The sequence below is a fragment of the Aythya fuligula genome, chromosome Z (assembly GCF_009819795.1).
Source record: "Aythya fuligula isolate bAytFul2 chromosome Z, bAytFul2.pri, whole genome shotgun sequence".
Classification (NCBI taxonomy): domain Eukaryota; kingdom Metazoa; phylum Chordata; class Aves; order Anseriformes; family Anatidae; genus Aythya; species Aythya fuligula.
Genome location: NC_045593.1, coordinates 11,927,927 through 11,946,936, shown reverse-complemented (window position 1 = coordinate 11,946,936; position 19,010 = coordinate 11,927,927). Strand labels below are relative to the sequence as shown.

Genomic DNA, 19,010 nt, shown 5'->3' with positions numbered 1-19,010 from the left:
TGCAAAGCTGGGAACTGACACAATCTATACGCTTGTTTTGAGTGCTACAGGCTCAGTATTTATAGGTTAGCCTAACCTGCTACTGCTCAGCCACACTATTGGCAGAACCACGTTATGTTCTCCAGCCCTTCTGGCCTTGTGTTGCTATGATGGGGAAAACAGTTCTCTGAGCATGCATCCCTAATTTGTGATGCTGCCGCAACTAAATTAATGGGTCTTCCTATATTGATTGGTTTTAGATAACTCATAGGCTGCTTTAAGGGCTGTGGTAGGAAATGCTGCAAGTCCATACAGATGACTTTTCTTAAGACAGACACCCCTATAGGCACTGCAGATTCTGGGATGGGAGTACAAGCAAGCAAAGTGAAAAAGATACTCTAAGAAAAATCTGACTGGCAGTGAACCCAGATACTCCATTGGCACTATGAATTCAGTGATCCCTAGAGTGAAACTATCTCCAAAATGAAGAGGTGGAGAGAATAAAACTCCCACAGATGATAATTGGCCAGGAAAAAAGGGACTGAGTGGGGGGAAAATTACAGACAAGTACATTTATCTCTCTTTGTGACAAATATAAAGTGGAGGAAAACCTGAAGCTCTGTAGTCTGTGTACAGCAGTATCCAACAGGTACCCACAGCAACAGCTCAGATCCGTTCTGGAAGAGCCTTCAAAGAGCTTTTGGAGGAGGGTTCTTCCCTCCTAGCAAGTCAGCAGTAAGAGTGCAATCTGATGATTGACGAGTTTAACTCCTGAGAGCAGTGCAGATCTGGTTATGTGCTTGAGAGTGATAAAAGTTGCTTTACTCCTCCTGCTATTCACAGATCTTTAGCACATGCTTTGTCCTAAGGTCGAACTGGTTTGCTCATCTCCTATCCTCTCCTTGTTTGGAAAGACAGACTCAGGTAAATAGTACCTACACAGATTAGTTAGTAGTTATTTCTGTAAAGAAGCCAATATAGCATAGGAAATAACCTAGTGGGCAGTCCAGTGGTGCATGCAGCCCAATACTTTGTCTCCAGTGATGGCATTAGGAAGTACCACTTAGGGAAAGTACAGGAGCTTAGTCGTTCTCTGTGGTTCATTTCATTGGTATTCTACCAGCATTCCCAACTGATATATTAGGGCTATTAAAGGCATCCTAGCCTGGTTCCTTTGGTTTCCATTTATGGAACTTTTTCCATGAATATGGTACGCCCCTTTTTGAACCTACAGTGCTGTCTGCTTCTGCCATCTTTTCTGGCAGCAAGTTGCAGCATTTCATAGCCTGCTTTGAAAAGAAGTCCTCCTATCTATTGTAAACCACTTTCTGCTGGTTTCACTGTGTTTCCCTAGATCCAGAGTTGAGGGTTTTGTTGAACAAATCCTGCATTCAACTAATCCACCGCCTTTCTGCTTTTGCAAAGTTTTGCCTTCTCTCAGCCATCTCTTCTCACAGCTCAGGACCTCCATTTCAGTAATGCCTAACCAAATCTGACATGTGTCAGTTTATTTAAGCTACTACAGCCCTATCAGCACCTTACTACTGATATTAGCAATCCCTGGCTTATCCTAGTGCTGCAGAAAGTAGAGCCAAGCTGAACTTGTAGTTCTACATGCCTTGTTTATGCTCTTCCTGCTTGCCCTGCATTTCTCTGCAGCACACTGCAGCTCTTTGGGCTTATTTTAAATGCACTGTTACAAGAATGTCAAAGTGCCATACACACAAATCATTGTTACTGAATCTCTGTGGCAGTTCTTAAAAGCAGAAATAGTGAAGTCAGAAACATCAACCAGCTCTGTCTTCTGCAAAAGTAAACCCACACTGAACAATAATAAAAAAGTGCTGTATTTTCCAAGGCAGAAGGTCATGTGAAGTTTAATAGGAACTTTTAACTTATTAGTCCTAAAATTTCAGGAGGCTTGAGCTGACAAGTAATACAAAGGAAGCGAAAGTTGTCCTAAGTATGAGCCTTAACATACGTGCAGTTTAAGATTCTGGAAGTGCTGATGATTTGTCAGCAAAATATAGCTAATTCTTCTCATCTTCTCCACCATAGGCCTACCCTGCAGCAATGACCAACTGTCAGTCCACTTCTGCCAGAGGCTGAAAAGCATTGGCAAGTGCTTGGTGCCGTCCATACAGACTCAGTGCTGCTCCACGTGTAGTCATCCCCGAGTTCGTAACAAAGCAAGATATTGGGATCAGCGAGGCCTCAAGCAACAAAATTATACTAAACTTAGAAGAAAATCACCTCAAAACCAAGAAAACAACAACCAAGCTGCTCAGCACTAGCTGCTTTTTATGTAGTTCGTTTGGATGGGGCTTCTGTTTACAGGTTTTGTTTCTTCATGTTTTTTCTGAACCGTCCAACATACATGGAAATCTGTGATCATAACTGGGAAAACACATTCCTTACGGTTATCAGTTCTAATGTACTGCTTCATTTTTTCACCTGTAGAAGTCCAGAATTTGTAACATTATTTGCAATGTGCAAGCAGCTAGTACTTAGATGTGCATAGAGGCTATAGGCAAGCTTGGAAGAAGGTTGTTTTGTGTTTTTTAATGATTGTTTTGCTTGCTCTTTCTTCCATCTCTTTTCCAAAACTCTCTTGGAACAGCAGCACCACTTAAGAGTGCTGAGTGAAGGCGGATGATGGGACAACCATTCCCCTGTGCTCACTCACTTTTCTGTTCTTTTTTTTTCAGAATCAAGGTGAGGTGTCAGTGTTTCTCTATATTGTTTGCTCACTTCAGTTGTTATAAAGACAAAAGTAGAGTTTTATAATAACTGATTATGATGTGTAGGCTGATCTGAAATGTGTTTTTTAAAAGAAAACGTTTTCATTTAGTACTTGACTCAACATCTAAAGGATACCTCAGAAATAGCCTGTCCTGGCCAGTTTTCTCCTGCTTCTTGCTCTAATGTAAAAACAAAACAAAAACAAAACAAACAAAAAAAAATAAAAATAAAAAAAAAAGAAGAAGAAACCCACCAAATCTGGAATGTTAAGTTCCCAGATATGCTTTAAGCAACATTTATTGGTACCATGAAAGCAAAGCTGTTTGCATCTACCACCTGAATAGGCAGATATATAATTCACACAGATAATCAGTGACAGTTCTATCATTTAATCCAGTATTTCCTGTAGAGCATAAACCCACATCCACATTACTCTTATCACCTCACTCACAGCAAACTTCATCCCCCCCGCCATGCAAATCCTTGATCATAGTGAAGGTGATGACATCTGGGATTAGGAACCTAAAACCAGAGTATCTGCATAGCTCTGGACCTCTGGCATTAGGAGAGCACCAGCCAAACAGTGTTTTGAATAGTGTGTTATTGAAAATGGCAGAACAACGCTTAGGGACGCCAGACTGGACCCTTTGAAGGAAGGGTGGGCATTTTCAAAAGAGGTGGACAGAGTCTGACATTTAGATTCCTTTGAAATTCAGTAGGAGTTGGACACCTTGGCTCTTCGTGCTCTTTTGAAAATCATGTATTTACTCCCTGGCCACCTAACGATTTGAGATTGTAATACAGGGAAATGTCATATTTTGTGCAATGTAGAGTGAGATACATAGCCATGAATCGAAGTGTCACTATGGTTACAGAGTTATGATTATCAATAGTTGTATTTCTAGACAGACTTTTATGAAAGTTAATGGAAATATTTGGGCCTGACTATATCATATTAACCTAATGAAGACCACAAGTCTAATTGTCCTTTTTCATAGGTTTGTGACCTTTGGCTAAGGGCTCACTTCTTCACTTGAAGTCTCTGGGAGTTCAGGATATGCAGCATGGTAAGGTTAGATTTACTAACCCCTGCGATGGCAATGTAACCCCAGTTATAGGTGCTGATAAAACTCAAAATCCACTGATACAAATATGGTGCTAGTATAAATAGCTGCAGGCAATGACTTACAGTGGTGCGTGTGCATGCATGGGTGTACATAGCCTACATGCACATTTTCTTAAAATAATACATATCTGTGGTGTTGCTGGCCAATGCCAGACATACTGCTTTTTCAGTATCACAGTGTGCTTATGTCCTTCTGAGGTCCTGAATGACTACCGGCCCTCTGAACAAGAGAAGGCAGATTGGTTCTTATTCCGTGGGAGGAATCATGTGAAGAACTGAATCATGTGAAGGAGTGGAGGTGTCCCATCTGTGATTCAGAAAGCATTTAAGCAGGGTTTGGCCCCAGGCTGCATTGTGTAAAGCAGAGCCTGTAAAGCCAAGTACAGGCAGTTGTCTGATGGCCAAGCAGACTAGACTGGTGGGAATGCACAATGGAAGTCAGCAAACAGACATCAGGCTTGTGAGCTAATGAGAAGGGAGCTGACTGAGTGGAGGTAGTGCAGGTGGGAGGAAAAGTGCCTGGGAGGTTGTGCCTTCCACTGCTCTTTGCAGCACTGGTGGAGTAAAACCATTCCTGGCTTCATTGTTTACTACAGGGGGCTGTTATTTCATTTGAAATGGATAAAAGTGAGTAAGTGATATGAAGGACTTTCTACCCAGGGAAGTACAGTCAGCACTGTTGCTCAGCTTAAAACTAGGGAAGAGACTGTGACAACACGAACCATTTTAATAGGGCAGTGCCACTGCTGTATTTTACATAGGTTTTTACATTGCACTCATCAGCCTAATATCTCCTCTACGCTAACAGTATTTGCAAACATCTCTGCCATCCATTAGCAAGGTTCTTTTCTTATGACATATCTCTTTTTAAGTAAAGGTGGATTTATGATCCTAACCCAGATGGTTGCTATTCTCAAAACTGAATGGAGTATTAAGTGCCGAGGCATAATATCATTGTATTATCACATTAGCCTGAAACACTTCAGCTTCAACAGGTTGTTCAGGAAAAATGTGTATTTGGCACATTCACTGCTTGTTCTAATATTTCAAGTTTTAAAAAGCAAACTACAATGACATATTTGTTTCAAGCTTCAATAAATGGCATTGCTTACATCTGATGTCTCTGGTATTTTGTTTCCAGTGCAAGAAGATTCATAAAATGGGATTACAATGAAAAAGAAAAAAAAGAAAAAAACAACAAAACCCTAAGACAGTATCTTCCTGTGCTTTCTATCTAGTTATTCCAGCAGAATCCTCATCATTAACATATTTTGATGCTTGATATTCCAACACAAAAGAGATCGTTAAAGAGGAGAGGGAAAATGTGGCAGAATAAATCATGGTACTAAGTTATTTCCTATTAAATATATGACATCTTACATCCTGAGATCCAGCAGATGTGCCCTGGCAGCAGATGTATGTATGTATGCCAACTGTGGGAAGTGTTTGTTTTCTTGAGGGGGTTGTTTGCAATGTGCTCATCCCATCCTTGCCCCCAAATCCTTTCAATACTCAAGTTTTGCAAGTACTGCTGATTCTGTGCTGCTCAGAAATATGATCGTGCTAACTCAGTTCCTTGACCTGACCCAGAAGCACAAGGATCAGTGTTAGGCGTATCTGCTTGGGTAGAGAGCACTGTAAGTGTGCTCGCTTACCCAACTTCCCCCTTTCATCCAGGGGTTCAGCCTCATGACACCATGTGGAAATTGTAGGACTTCTTGCTTCACTAAGTAGGTGAGCATCTCCAGCCCCCAGGGGAAACAGCCCTGTGCAGGTGATTTAAGAGGGGGGAATGAATTGGGTTGAGAAATGAGTTGAAGTTCCTCCACTTTGTGAGGCCTCATTGAGTGATGCCAGCACTGCAGCCTCCCCAGCCCTTACACCTGCAGGTAGTAGGACATGGGGAGCTCACACAAGGATATTGCATGTTTCTGTGACTGACTGATCCCTTCTTTCTCTTAATGGACAAATACAGATCTCTCCAGGGTGCCCACAGGAACAAAGCCTGAGGTATGTTAGCAGAGCAGTCCAAGTCCATTCTGCAGACACAATGATGGTAGCAGTAAGAGCCAGGAGGATGAGCAATAGCTACACCACCTTCAAAGTGGACAACCACCCCTGTAAGCTGGGGTGCCTGGGTGACATGTGAGAAGGGGGAATTTGTTACATAGGTAGGCTCTGGGTGTGATGTTCTGTAACACCATAGGCTATAAAAAGCAAGGAAAAGTATTGAGAAAAGTGTAAGTATGTAAGACTTCCATAACTATTCCTTCAGCGACACAAGAGAGGGACTCAGTTGATGTTCACCCCTGATTACAAAGAGTTAGGGGCTATAAAGCTAAAGCATGAAAGGTAAATCTAAGCTAATTTGTGCAACTCAATTATTGGTGTCTTCAGGCTAGCAAAACAAAACTGAATAGTGGGAGAATAAAACAGTGTCTAAACAAGTAATTAATTCAGCCTGAAACCATGCTAACATAGAGTAATCATAGCATCTGAAGTCTTGTAATGTCCTCTTTGGAAGTCATTACTATCAGGTGTATCTAGAACTTCAGAGCTATAATCCTTGCAAATTCAGCCTTTTGGCTTAGTCACAGTAAAAATACAGATGTACTTACTTTTGCAACTATCACTCTGGGCATTGCTGGAAAAGGTGACAGCTCTGAAGCGGACCTGCTTTTCCTACCTCAGAGCTGTTATGTGGTCTTTGAAAACAGATGTACACACTGTCCCTGAAAAAATAACAGTTTTTTTGTGCTCAGTTGTTTGCTTTTTGAACAGTGTGTCAGCGTTGACGTACGTTATTGATATTGTGGCTCTTGCATGGAGTCCTTTGTGGACGAGTACATGGTTCGTGAACACTCATCCCACAGGTGATAATGGTGACGGACAGGGCTTTAAAAGCCCATTATATGTCCTCTTCACCCACTGGCCTCCCTTTAAAAGTGAACCTGAACAATGAATTACTTCTGAAAATACCACTCAGGTGAAGGTAATATCTGGGCAGCCAGGCAAGTGGTAGGTTAAACTCTGACAAGAAATACGAAAAGTTTAAAGCAGTAACTACGGTACCAAAAAGACAAATGGGTGAGCCCAGCTCATATGTCTCCTACCCTTGGAGATTTTTGCAGCAAAACACTATTGCTTAAATCACCTGGGAAAGAAGGAAATTACCATATACAGTCATAATGCATGGCTTTCATGTGTGGCCATTGGGATAGGTGTGACAGACAAGTGGACCCAAAAGGACAATTACTAAGATCTTCTAGGGAGCCATGGGGTCTGGGAGCAATCCCAGCATATCAACAGGTTGTGCAGAAAGGTGCTGTAAATAGAGCATGGTTAATTTTAAACAAATGAAGGAAGCCTGTTTAAGACTTTCCTATGGGTAAGAGATTTTACGTGCAAGCAGAGTGCTGGATATGCTTTTCCTCTGGACTGCTGGGTCCCAACTGCAGCGTTTGGAAGAGTTCAAGCCATCTCATGAGTGCTGCTGGGTCTGGAGCTGGATATGGTGAGGCTGCAATGCCATCCCTTCCCATCCTCCTGTGATGAACCCCTGGAACACAATTAATGTACATGTGGCACGTGTCAGCTCTTACTATGCTGTAAATGCAGAAAAGAAACTCCAAATTCCCTTTTGTTTTGCATGAAGTCTCAATAAATGAAAAAAAGGGATGAAACTTGGATTTTAAGTGTTGCCTTGGATTTAAGTAAATGCTATCAGCTAGCAAAAAGAGAACATGCTGTGTGTGGAGAGGCTGAGGGAAAGTCAGAAACAAGAAAAGGCTGCATGTGGGGTCAAGCCAATTCATTGCAAGTGAGAGGGGGGTCCCAGGCAAATCAAGGTCACTGTGCATATGAACATTTCAAGGCAGTGCATGGTTTTACTGCAGCGGTCCTTGGGTTGTGAGCAGGCACCCAGTGCTGCCTTCCTGCAATGCCATATCTGTGTTCCTGCTTGCCAGCCCCCTGGGGAAAGGGCATTGCTGTTTACCATAGTGCTGGTGTTAGAAGAGATTCCCACTGGGAATGCTGGTGTGCTGGAATGGTGGCAAACATGGTATTAATGGGAAACCACCATAAGGAAGACTCCAGTATGAGGGAAGCCGATTACTCTCGTGAATACCAGAGAGGGAAAGCTTCGTTACAAACCCACAAGGACAGTCTGTGAATGGGACTGCGGTGAATTTTCAAGCTCCCAAGCACACATAAGTGTCACACAGATGGCAGGCATGGAAACACTATGTTTTCTGTCTATTCTCCTGCATCTGTTATCTGTTTCATACAATAGCTGAACTAATGAAGCTTGAGATTAAATTACCTCTTATCCTCTGGGTTCACTTCGAAGGGTATTGTTTGGTTGCTTGGTTCTGGAAGTAAAAATACCTTGTCATGTTATAATATATGGCAGCCTGAATCATACCCATAACAAATAATGCCGGCTTATAAAATTACTGTCCTTTGCTGCAAGTCCTACTATCTGAATGCTAATTGAATGATGTTTTTCTCCAGGGGAAAACTGCAAATTCATTTCAATGTGTTTCTATCCCTAGTCCTCCTAGACTTCACTGGGGATGGGCCTGGTCCTGCTAGTCAAACACACCACTGGAATAACTAACACACTGAAAAGCCAGCAAGATTCTGCCCCAAGCTAAAAGAGGCTGTGCCAGACCCTGCATGCAATGGCCATGGACTTAGAGGAAATGGGACCAACTTTACTCCTACTGCCCATCTGATGGTGAGCTCAGCTGATCTCAGCTTCATCGCTGTGTAAAATGAAAGTTTTTGCATCTTAGCTGACAGGAAGGCAGGAGCGTCCTCAGGTTCTAGCATGAGCTGGGATTTTGCCAACAATGGATGTCCCCTTGTTAGCAAGTTACAGCTGACAGTTCCTGTTACTCCAGGATCACTTAATTTCTTACCACGCTTGTCTTCCAAGCATGCATTTAGGCAAAGAGACAGAGTGGATGTTGCCACAGCCAGACCCTGCTGGAGTTAATGGGAGCAGAAATGGGTCTTGGTAATTAATGCAGTCACAAGTTGAACTAACTAGATTTTTAGCAAAGCTTCCTGCTGGCTCATGCTCCCTTCCCACAGGGGACACGTGGTCTGACTGATGAGGGAACCCTCATTTGTAGGGGAGCCTGCTGGGAGCAGGCAGGGCTGGCGTGAAACCCCTGCAAGGATGCTGGGGCTTCTGCTCATTTGTGTCTTCAGCACCCACTCTGACTCAACCCCAATCTGTCTGACCTGCAGTCAACCTCCAAATGGGAAATGTGGCTTTCACTGCTCCGTATTCAAAAGGGCAACAAGATAGGTAGGGAACACACAACGTGTTCTTCACTGAGCTCAACAAATCCTTTAAGCAACCCATGTCTCCTTGTTCACTGGCTGATGTTGTAACACAAAGGAAGCTTTGTGCTGGGAGCTTTTATCCTGCTGTCGTGACTGCCATGTCCAAGACCCTAGTAGGTGTGAATCTGTAGAAACACAACCAAGGTCAGTGGTGAAGTTTTCCATCAGCTATAGGCAATAGTCCATGCCCTAGGTGCAGAATGGTTTTGTCTGTGTAAGTGAGAAGTTTTAACAACAGAAACAGGAACCAGCTTTGCTAAAAAGCTTAGTCATTGAAAAAGGGAGTATTGGAGTGTTAAGTTAGGTTCAGTGTGAAGTCATGGAAGACATCAAAACTGCTAATTTTGATATTGCTGAAATTAAATGTTTGTTGGGGTATGTGGGCAGGCACTGTTTACAAGGCAGAAACTGTATTAGAATATCCTGAGTTGGATGGACTCACAAATTAGACATCAAGTCCAACTCCTGGCTCCTCCAAGTCCAACTGTAAACTGTATTAGGTGGCTCATCCAGCAGCAACCTTGCCTGGAGCTTGTGTTTTGATCGTGTACCTGACTGTGACTTGGCATGAGTGCCATGTCTTTCTGTGCAGGATGCTGAAGTGGTGTCCTTCCAGTCTTTCCTCTCAGAAGTTTTTCACTGTTTTATTTTTTTTTTTTAGTTATAATTATAGTAGCACTGAGAGATGGACAGTGTGATGTGATATTTAGGTCTGTCAGCTGAGAGTAAGGAGCATCTCCTCTCTGGTGCACAGGGAAAAATCTTAGTTTCATCTTGACTGCAGGTGATTTCTATTTTAAGTAATCAGTCACCTGAGAAAGAAACAGTCACTTAGAGATGCCATTCATTTTCTGGTTGTCAAACGAATTATACAGATTTTATACAGGAAATGTACTGAGCACAAAGTTGAGAGTTGTTGTTTTCACTGGGTGTGTTTTACTAGCTGACAGCCAAAGCAAGTTTGTGCTGAATTGCCCCAGTAAGTTAATAATCAGTAGTCCCCAAACAGATTTATGGAGTATGTCTGACTGACTCCCATTGTTTCAACAAACACAGCCCCGTCATGTGCTTGAGTCTGAGGAACTTTATAGGGGAAACAATAAAATAAGTCTTTGAGGAAAGAACATTGTGTATCCTCTGCAACAGTCAGTGCCACTGCTCCCTCTCATCTGGGAGTTGTCTGCTAAGATGAAAATATGCCGTATATGGAGCACAAAATCTGCTGCAGACAAGAACTAACAGGGAGCTGGCTTCCTTCTCCTATTTCATCACCTTTATTTATTGGGCTCCTTTACATTTTTGAGTAATTATACATTTTTTATCCGTGGATGAGTGAATTAAGGTTGCTGATTAGAGGACTATTGTGTCCTTAAGAGTGTTTGTTCCAATCAAGGGAAAAGTATGTTCTTAATTTGAGCTACCCTGGGGTTGTGTCCAGTGAAATCAAGGCATCTTGTTTGCTTCTGAGTTGGGCTGCTAGGATGACTGAAAGTCCAGATTAACCTCATGTTCCATTATTGCACGGGCTCAAGCCTTTTCCCAGCTGAAAATTTTTGTACGTTATGCTTTCAACCTCTGGACTGTGTGCTATTATTTCTGTGCCAAAAATATGTACAGCCTCCGTTAGAAATCTCTTCCACAGAGAGGTGCTTGCAAACTTTGGTCAAATCTTCTGTGAAATGAAATAAATATGCTGAGTTTTTCCAGTTATGCCATGGATATTTCATGGACATCAATTTTTCTGTTCTGTTTTTGAACCCTCAAAAATCCACTTTGAGGTGCAGACACAAACTTGCTACAGAATTGAAAATTTGATCTTGTCAGTCCACACAGCATTGGTATTACTTTTACCATTTTTTCAGGGGCAAATTGTACTTCTTAAAGCTGTAGCATTAGGGTAAATAGCATAAACACAGCTGGTAGTTTGTCATTAGTCTGCTGCTATTTTCCAAAGTCATGAACTTCAGCATACAGCCCACCTCTTCTATAGGACTTGACTTCTTTGCTTTTTGTTTTGCTTGCTTTATGAAAGCAGATCTTTAAATTCCATTGACTTTAGCAAGTGACCCAGTTCACCCTGCCTAACCAATCATCCTTTTACTGTCTCACCCAGCACTCATTTTTTGTTCTCTTCCAGCTCAACAATAAAGATATTTAATGGCAAAAATATCTACAGGAATGGAAGTGTGAGGTTGATGTTTCTCATGTATGTTCCTTTTATAACCAGTTCTGCATGGGCTTGTTTTTAACATAGTAGTAGTTTATACAGTCAAAATTTTGGATGGGAAAAAATGAAGTTTTTCACAGATATATTTTGTTCAGTCCAACCAAGCCTCTTGTCTGTTCGAGGGAGGCTACGGTCATGTTGTTTTGATAAGAAACAAGCTACTAAAAACCACAGCACTAACCTCTGTCTTACTGAAGTTTTAATCTCAAGGCACACGCCAAATATCACTGAAAAGAGCTTTGAAATGTCTTTGATCTCAGCTTTCTGTTAACATAACTATGGAGGCATCTTTGGGTCAGCTGGCAAGCTGTCCTCTGAAATAAGAAAAAAAAATAAGAGAGTCATAGAGGCTTTGTTATTAAGCAGTTGAAAAGTCTATGTTTTCCCATCTTCTCCATATTTCAATGTGCCTGAGGATTTGATCAGCAGGGGAGCCTACTATGGGAAATGCTGTGCTCCAGGTTTGTGTTTGAAAAATCAAAGTGAATCTCAACCCCTGTCTGCTACCGTGGAGCACAAACAGATTAAACTAAAGCCTTCCTGGACTATCCTTGGGGCCATTAGTTGGCCATGGCTCCTGCAGAGTCAAATAAGGTTGAGGGGGGAGGCTTCAAGGGTGCTGGTTGTCCTCACCTGCCTCAGGCACCTGTGAACAAGTAATTCAGTAGTATTGTCTGTAATTGTCTGTAGATGAAACCAGAAGCAGAGCTGCTTTTGAGCACGGGAGACCAGTTTAGCTTCAGTAACAGCTTAGAAGTGCAGGTATGTTGTTTTATGAGCAGGTCCAGCTACTGCCAGTTTGGAGGTGAAAGAAGAGGGCAACTTGAAGTGCTGGAAATTTGTGAGAGAAGGCAGGTGGCTGTGACCTTGTTACAAATCCAGGTCCACTTTGGGTCTACTTGCCTGTATGGTGCTGAGCAGTGATCATCCTGATCCCAAAAGTACAGCCATAGGCCTGTAGTTAGGCAGAACATCCACAGATGACTTCAAATCAGTAGGAGTTACTAGTTACAGATAAAATGAAGTAAAAATGTATGATATTTTTATACGAGAAGAAATTTCATTTTCTTAGCACTTTCCCCCTGTGACACCACTGTATACGTTTGTGAAGGAGAAGTAATTTGCTTTTGAATTTGCAGCTTGGGAATGCTTATCTGCGGTGATCTGAGTTCGCTCTCTGGTTACCCATTTTATGATTGAAAATGCCTCCTTCTATATGAAATATCAGATATTACTTCAATTGTCAATGACTTCTAGCCTATAAAATAGTAACTGGATTCTGAATCTCTAGACGGTTCAGGACTGGAACTGGTCAGGCGTTTTTAATGGATAAAAAGTGACTTTGCTGTATTGGGTTTACATGGCAAGGTTTTGGTAGTGGGGGAGCTGTATGGCTGGCCTCTGTGAGCAGAGCCCAGCAGCTGCCCCATGTCAGACGAGAGCCAGCTCCAGCTGCTCCAAAAGAGAACCTATGGCTGGCCAGAGTCAAACCAGGGAGCAATGCTGGTTGGGCCTCTGGGAGAGATTGAAGAAAGGGAAAACAAACAACAACAACAACAAAAACTGCTGCAGAACAGCAGCTGGTACGGTGAGGAGTGAGAAGCAGCCCTGCACAACCCCAGGTGAGTGCAGCAGGAGGGCAGGAGGTGCTCCAGGCATGCAGCAGCAGTTCCCCTGTGGCCTGTGGAGAGGCCCCTGGTGGAGCAGGCTGTCCCCCTGCAGCCCATGGGTCCCACATGGAGCAGATCTCCACGCTGCATCCCCCCCATGGGTGGAGGAGCCCCCGGTGGAGCAGGTGGATGTGGCCTGGAGGAGGCTGCGGCCCATGGAGAGCCCCCGCAGGAGCAGGCCCCAGGCTGGAGCTGCAGCCCGTGGAGAGGAGCCCACGCAGGAGCAGGGGGTCTGGGCGGAGCTGCCACCCACCTGTGGGGGACCCATGCTGGAGCAGTTTGCTCCTGAGGGATGGACCCCGTGGGAGGGAGCTGTGTGGGAGCAGTGCTTGAAGAGCTGCTGCCTGTAGGAAGCCAGAGGAAATGAAGCATCAGGGACTGACCGCAGCCACTACTGCCCATTCCTCTGTCCCACTCAGGGGGAGGAGGTGGAAGAGGGTGGAGGGTGGGGTGGGGGTAGGGGAGGTGGTTTTAGTTTGCTTCTAGTTTCTCACTGTTACAATTTATTGCCTATTACTAACAGGCTGTATTAAACTCCCTACACTGAGTCTGTTGTGCCAAGGATGATAATGGTTGAGTGATCTCCCTGTCCTTATCTCAATCCTTGAGCCCTTTCCATCACTATTTTCTTCCCCTTTTACTTCAAGGAGGGGGAGTGAGGGAGTTGTTGTAGAGTTCAGCTGCCCAGCAGTGTAAAACCACCACAGCTGAAGATACTTTGTTCAGCTCTTGTGAGAAGCTCAGAATTATTATTATTAATTTTTAATTTTAGGATAAATGATGCTTTACTACACAAAGTGAATATTTTCCTGATGACAAGATTGTATTTTGTCATAGCTAACATTTTCCTTTAAAAGTGACGTGTTGACAGTGTTGTGGTTCTTGATGGAAAGCTGACAAGCTGTCAAAAACTTGACGTGCTGTTTGCATTTGTTTGACCCCACGTGTGGTCCTAGCAACAACTGAGAAATAACATTTAAATTGATTCTGATATGGCAATGTTAACTACAGTGTCCTGTCTAATTTCCTTTCTGTGACTGTACTTCCCCCTATGAAGGTTTGAGGAATACTGCATGGTGACTGATGAGGTATAGTTAGTTATCATTGTTCATTGTTAAATAACCTTTATATTCTACCTGTTATATGGTACTGTATGTTATTTATTAACATATGCAACTTCAAATCATGATTCATATGAAAACGCAGTATGAGATCTGAAGAGTCCTAAAATGATAGGTTCAACATGATTTCTACCCAAATAGCAAGTCTTGCTACTTGGAAAACAGCAGTATTTACTTTCTTTTTTTCTGAATAAAACTGAGCAGCAATTCATGAGGATTTTCATTTACAGAACTTTGTCCTTGTCCTGTTTTTGAAACCAGGGACAAAAACCTAATTGCTTTGTGTGTTTATTTACAGAAATTCAGTCCACGTTCACAAAAATATTTTGCAAAGCTTGCGATAACTTTGAAGCTTCATGTGTCCAGCTAAGCCCTCATCTCTTGGATGAGATTTGTGTGACTGTAAATTCCCAGTTTGAAAACTGCTCTGATAACAATGCAGGGTTCTTTTCACTCCCACAGATGTTCGTGTGTGCATCCTTTTCAGTTTCCAGCTCAACTCTTCTAGCCATCTTCTGATTGTTGTTATGTTTCTATTACATCTGAAGCTGTGTGTGTGATCTCTACCTGATCACTTTATGGGAATTCATGGAATCACAGAATAGATGAGGTTAGAAGGCACCTCTGGAGATTGCCTAACCCAATCTCCCTGCTCATGTTGACCAGAGTTATGTGTGGGTTTTTTTGTTGTTGTTGTTGTTTCATTTTTGTTTTGTTTTGTTTTTAATATGTATTTCCTTTATTGGATGGAGACTCCCCAACCTCTTTAGGCAACTTCTTCCAGTGTTCAACCATTCCCACAGTGAGGAAAGAAAATGCTGTTACAGCTATTCCTCCCAGTACAAATCTGCTGGTGCTGCACTCTATTCCCTTGTCCAGGTTATTAATGAAAATGTGAAACAGGTCTGGCCCCAGATTCAACATCATGGTACACCGCTAGTCACTGGCTTCCAGCTGGACTGCATGCTGCTGATCACAACCTGTTAACCTGTTAAACCTGGAATTTCAGCCACTTTTCAGTTCAGCTCACCTTACCTCCACCTACCTAGTCCATACTCCACTGACTTGTCAATGAAGAAGTTACGGAAGACAGTGTTAAAAGCCCTCCTAAAGCTGATAAACTTGAGATAGACAGCAGGTACCCACCTGCTGGTATTCAGGTAGGTTAACGCAAAAGATTTGCCTGGGGTAGTTTTAGATGTTTAGATGTTTAGTTTTAGTTTTAGTGCTCACAAAAAAGTCTCTCCTGACAGTACTTAAGTTTGCAACCCAATGCAGAACGGGTATCGAAACCCAGTATGGACTAGAAACATAATTAGAAAAATCAGCCCATTACAGTGTTGGTAACTGAAACAAATAATGTCTTTTATTTCTTGAGGAAATTTTCCTCAGTCTTCATGCTCTGGACTTACAAAAGTATAACTGGGAGCCAAATGTTTGCAGCCCAGATAAAGAAAAATCAGCTTGTCTTGCACTGAGTTTTATCTAAGGATGAAAGTTATTGGGTGGCAGTTCTTCATTGATTTTATGAAATTCTTGTGTGCTGCTGTTACATGTTACCTTGCTGAGGTTGTGATGCTGCCCTTCTGTACAATGCCTCTCCTCCACCAGCTCGTTCTTTTTCTTGAGCAGCAATGATTCTTGTCAAGTGTAAATGTAGTTTTTGTAACAGTACAGAAATCCAACAATAGCTGGGAACGGACAACCTCCACCGTGATAACTGAAAACTTTTTGAAGTGATTTCTCAGCCTGTGTAAGGAAAAAGTAAATTGCTAGCTATCAGGCTTTTGCCTTTTCAAGTGTATAATGTAGATCTTCCTGTGCACTCCAACACTAGAAGTAACATTTTTGTTGCTCACCCAACTTCTAAAGCTGTTTTTGCAGAACAGAACAGAGAAAGGAGAAAAAGAATAGCTAATAAATGACTGGGGAGAAGTGAGCAGTGCTCAAACCAACAGGGGCTCAGAGAGACCTTCCAGATACCACTGCACAGGATTATCTGCAGCAGTAACCCCAAAATGGACTGCAAAGCCTCAGCATCCATTCATCTCCCTCTGGAATTACACTTGATCATGATAGATGATGAAAACTGCCTGCCTTGGGACTGTGCCAGATCTGAAGCCCCATGCTGATGAGCTATGGGACAAAAGTAAACAGCAAGTAAGATTTTCTTACTCTGTTTTTTTTACAGACATCGTCATCTGTGACGATGACGAGTTTATGAAGACCATTGTCTTCTGAGGAACTGAGGACCCTCTACAGATAATAACAGTTTAAAAGCACTGGTGATGTTTTGAGTACAGAATCAATAATGGACTTGAAATACCATAAGCCAAGGTTGACCAAAGAGAAGGAATGATTGATTTTTTTTCTTTTTTTTCCATTTGCAGCTTTTGAAGCAGCACTTCTCTGGGCAACTTGAGTTCCCTGTGTCAACTGGGTCAAACAGTCCAGCCCTTGCAAGATTGCACTCTCCTGCAGACCCTGAGACAGCGCCAAAGCAATCCGGAGGAGCAGGTCATGCAGAGCTGCACAGTGGGCTGACACAGAGCAGGCTGGGTGGCAAAGACCTCTTCAGCAAGTGTCCCTTGATCCTGAAGAGGCCTGATCCTGCTTTCAGTGTTAGCAGAGGTAACACCACCCCTCTGCAGTGCATTGCTGAATTGGGCCACGAAAAATGAAGTGGTACTGCTGTGACTATCCATAATTTTTGTGCAGCTGCTGGGCCAGTCTGACACAGCAAGGCTAGGGGAAAGAGACATTAAAGATTTGAGGTGAAGCTGGTCCTACTGCAAACAGGAAATCGGTGTCTCATAAGCACAAAGCTTTGCTGCAGTGACGCCAAGCAGGGCATTTTACAGCTGCAACTTGAACAGCAGAAAAACTCCATCCTTCTCAAGAGAAAAAGTTTTGACCACGTCTGTTTTCCCTTTCTGTGGTAGGTAGCATGGTTCACTGACTGCTCTGATGTAAAAATCCACTGGTGAGTGCTGGCAGCTGGTAAAAATCAGTGGTGCAAGGAACAGCAATCCCTTGGGCCATACCTGTGTGCAGTGGTGCAGACAGATGCTGCACGCACATGTTCATGTATACACACATGTTCAGTCTCACTTTCTTCTAACAAACTCAGTCTAATGAAAGCTGCTGCATGGCAAAGCCAGCAGAAGAGTCAGTGCAGCGTGGGGAGCAGAGTACTGGTTTGCAAGCCTGCAGCCTGTGGGTTGCAGGGTGACACCGGGTGCTCTGCACTCCTGGTGCCCCCTCTAATTAAATTGACGGCTCCTCAGAGCAGAGGCTGCCTGTGTGCAGATTTGAACAATGAGGTTTTGATCTTGTTTGAGGTCCCTCGGCACTGCATTAATGCTATTATATTAATCATATTATATGATTTACGGTCACATCAGTAGGACAGTTTTTAAGAAGAACGACCCTGTGATGAAAGGACAGGGCTGAGGATGGGAAGTTAAAAGATCTAGTCCAGATTTCTGTTACAATTTTGAGCTGATCATTTGTTCCTTCAACTGGCATACAACCGCAGCTTGCACAGGTTAGTGATCGCTGAACTAAGATTTGTAGATATTCTCTCTAGATTGCTCTATTGCTGTTGTCATTTATTTTGTCTCTGGTTGTGACACAGTTAATCCATTTAAGCTCATGTTACCTTGTTAAAAGCCGATGTAATTTACCATTCATAAGCAGAAGGCATTCTCCCAGGGGTTTGAATCTGAGAATAAGCAGGCTGCCAGCCACAGCGGGGAGAGAGGTGAGATACAGAGAGGATCCCCTTGGCAGGCAGGAGGGTAGAGATTTCACTGTCACTGTTTTGGATTGCCACATGTGGCTGAACTTTGAATTGTCATTTCCTTTGTTGTTGAAGATGGTGGTTGTGCTAGAAGACCTGGGACAGCAAATACCCCCGCCTTGAGCCTTTACACAGATGCCTGTGCTTATGAGCCAACCCTAATATAGCAAACCCAGAACTATTTGTCTGTGCAAGGATGATTAGTGTTGGATGTGCTGTAATTAAAACACGCTCACCGTGTTGGCTGGGGCACTGGTCCATAACCTGGAGGTTGGCATGTCCTTTGGCACAGCCCGGAGTCAGACTGCCACTCAGGTAGCAGCCAGGCATGGCCCAGTGTCAGCTGGAAGGCGCTGCTGTCTGTGGGCAGCTGGGACATGGCATTTTTGGCTGGGGGAGGGAAATGTGAGTTTTGGCCTAGGAGCGAGACAGCACTTCTGGTGTGTTTTATTTGGTGGTGTAGGTGAGGCAGTCTGGGAGGAGGCACAGTTCTTCACTGGCCAGGAAGTCTGGGTGAAAGCTGGAAGGGACAATTGCAGCCTCCTTTTCTGCATCCTGCTTTCTCTTCCATTTGTCCACGTTCTCTCTCTTTTCCTGTAGCCTTTTCCTTTTTGTTCCTCATGGTCCCAGCTCAAGCCATGAATCGAATACCACATTTCCCTCCTGCTTATTGCTCAGGAAACCAGAGTTAAAATGAAGTGTTACAATTTAGCAGCAGTGGCACCTGCAGTTACAGCAGGGTGGGATGAGAATGGCAAGCGTTGGTGTTACGACCTTCAGCAGGTTTTTCATTTCCTGTGCTAAGACTGGTGTTTTGTATGAAATGTATACTGATATCTAGCTCAAGTTTTAGTGGGTTGTGCATGTGGGTTGTGCTTCTAAGCAATGCAATACTTGCCTTTCTTCATTGACATGGAAGGAAAAATAAATTATTCAGTGTATCTTTAATGGTGTGCAGACTGAGATAACTAGCTATAGCTGCTAC

At 43.2% G+C, this 19,010-nt stretch overlaps 1 protein-coding gene across 1 annotated transcript in view; it reads left to right on the top strand.

The window, feature by feature from the left end:
• Window positions 1-4,945, top strand: part of ADAMTS12 (ADAM metallopeptidase with thrombospondin type 1 motif 12) — a 184,366-nt gene extending 179,421 nt beyond the window's left edge. Inside the window, exon 24 of the mRNA XM_032205680.1 lies at window positions 2,038-4,945. Coding sequence (XP_032061571.1) covers window positions 2,038-2,273 — 236 coding nt within the window. The 3' untranslated portion in view covers window positions 2,274-4,945. The remainder of the gene's footprint in view (window positions 1-2,037) is intronic.
• Window positions 4,946-19,010: the final 14,065 nt, after the last annotated feature.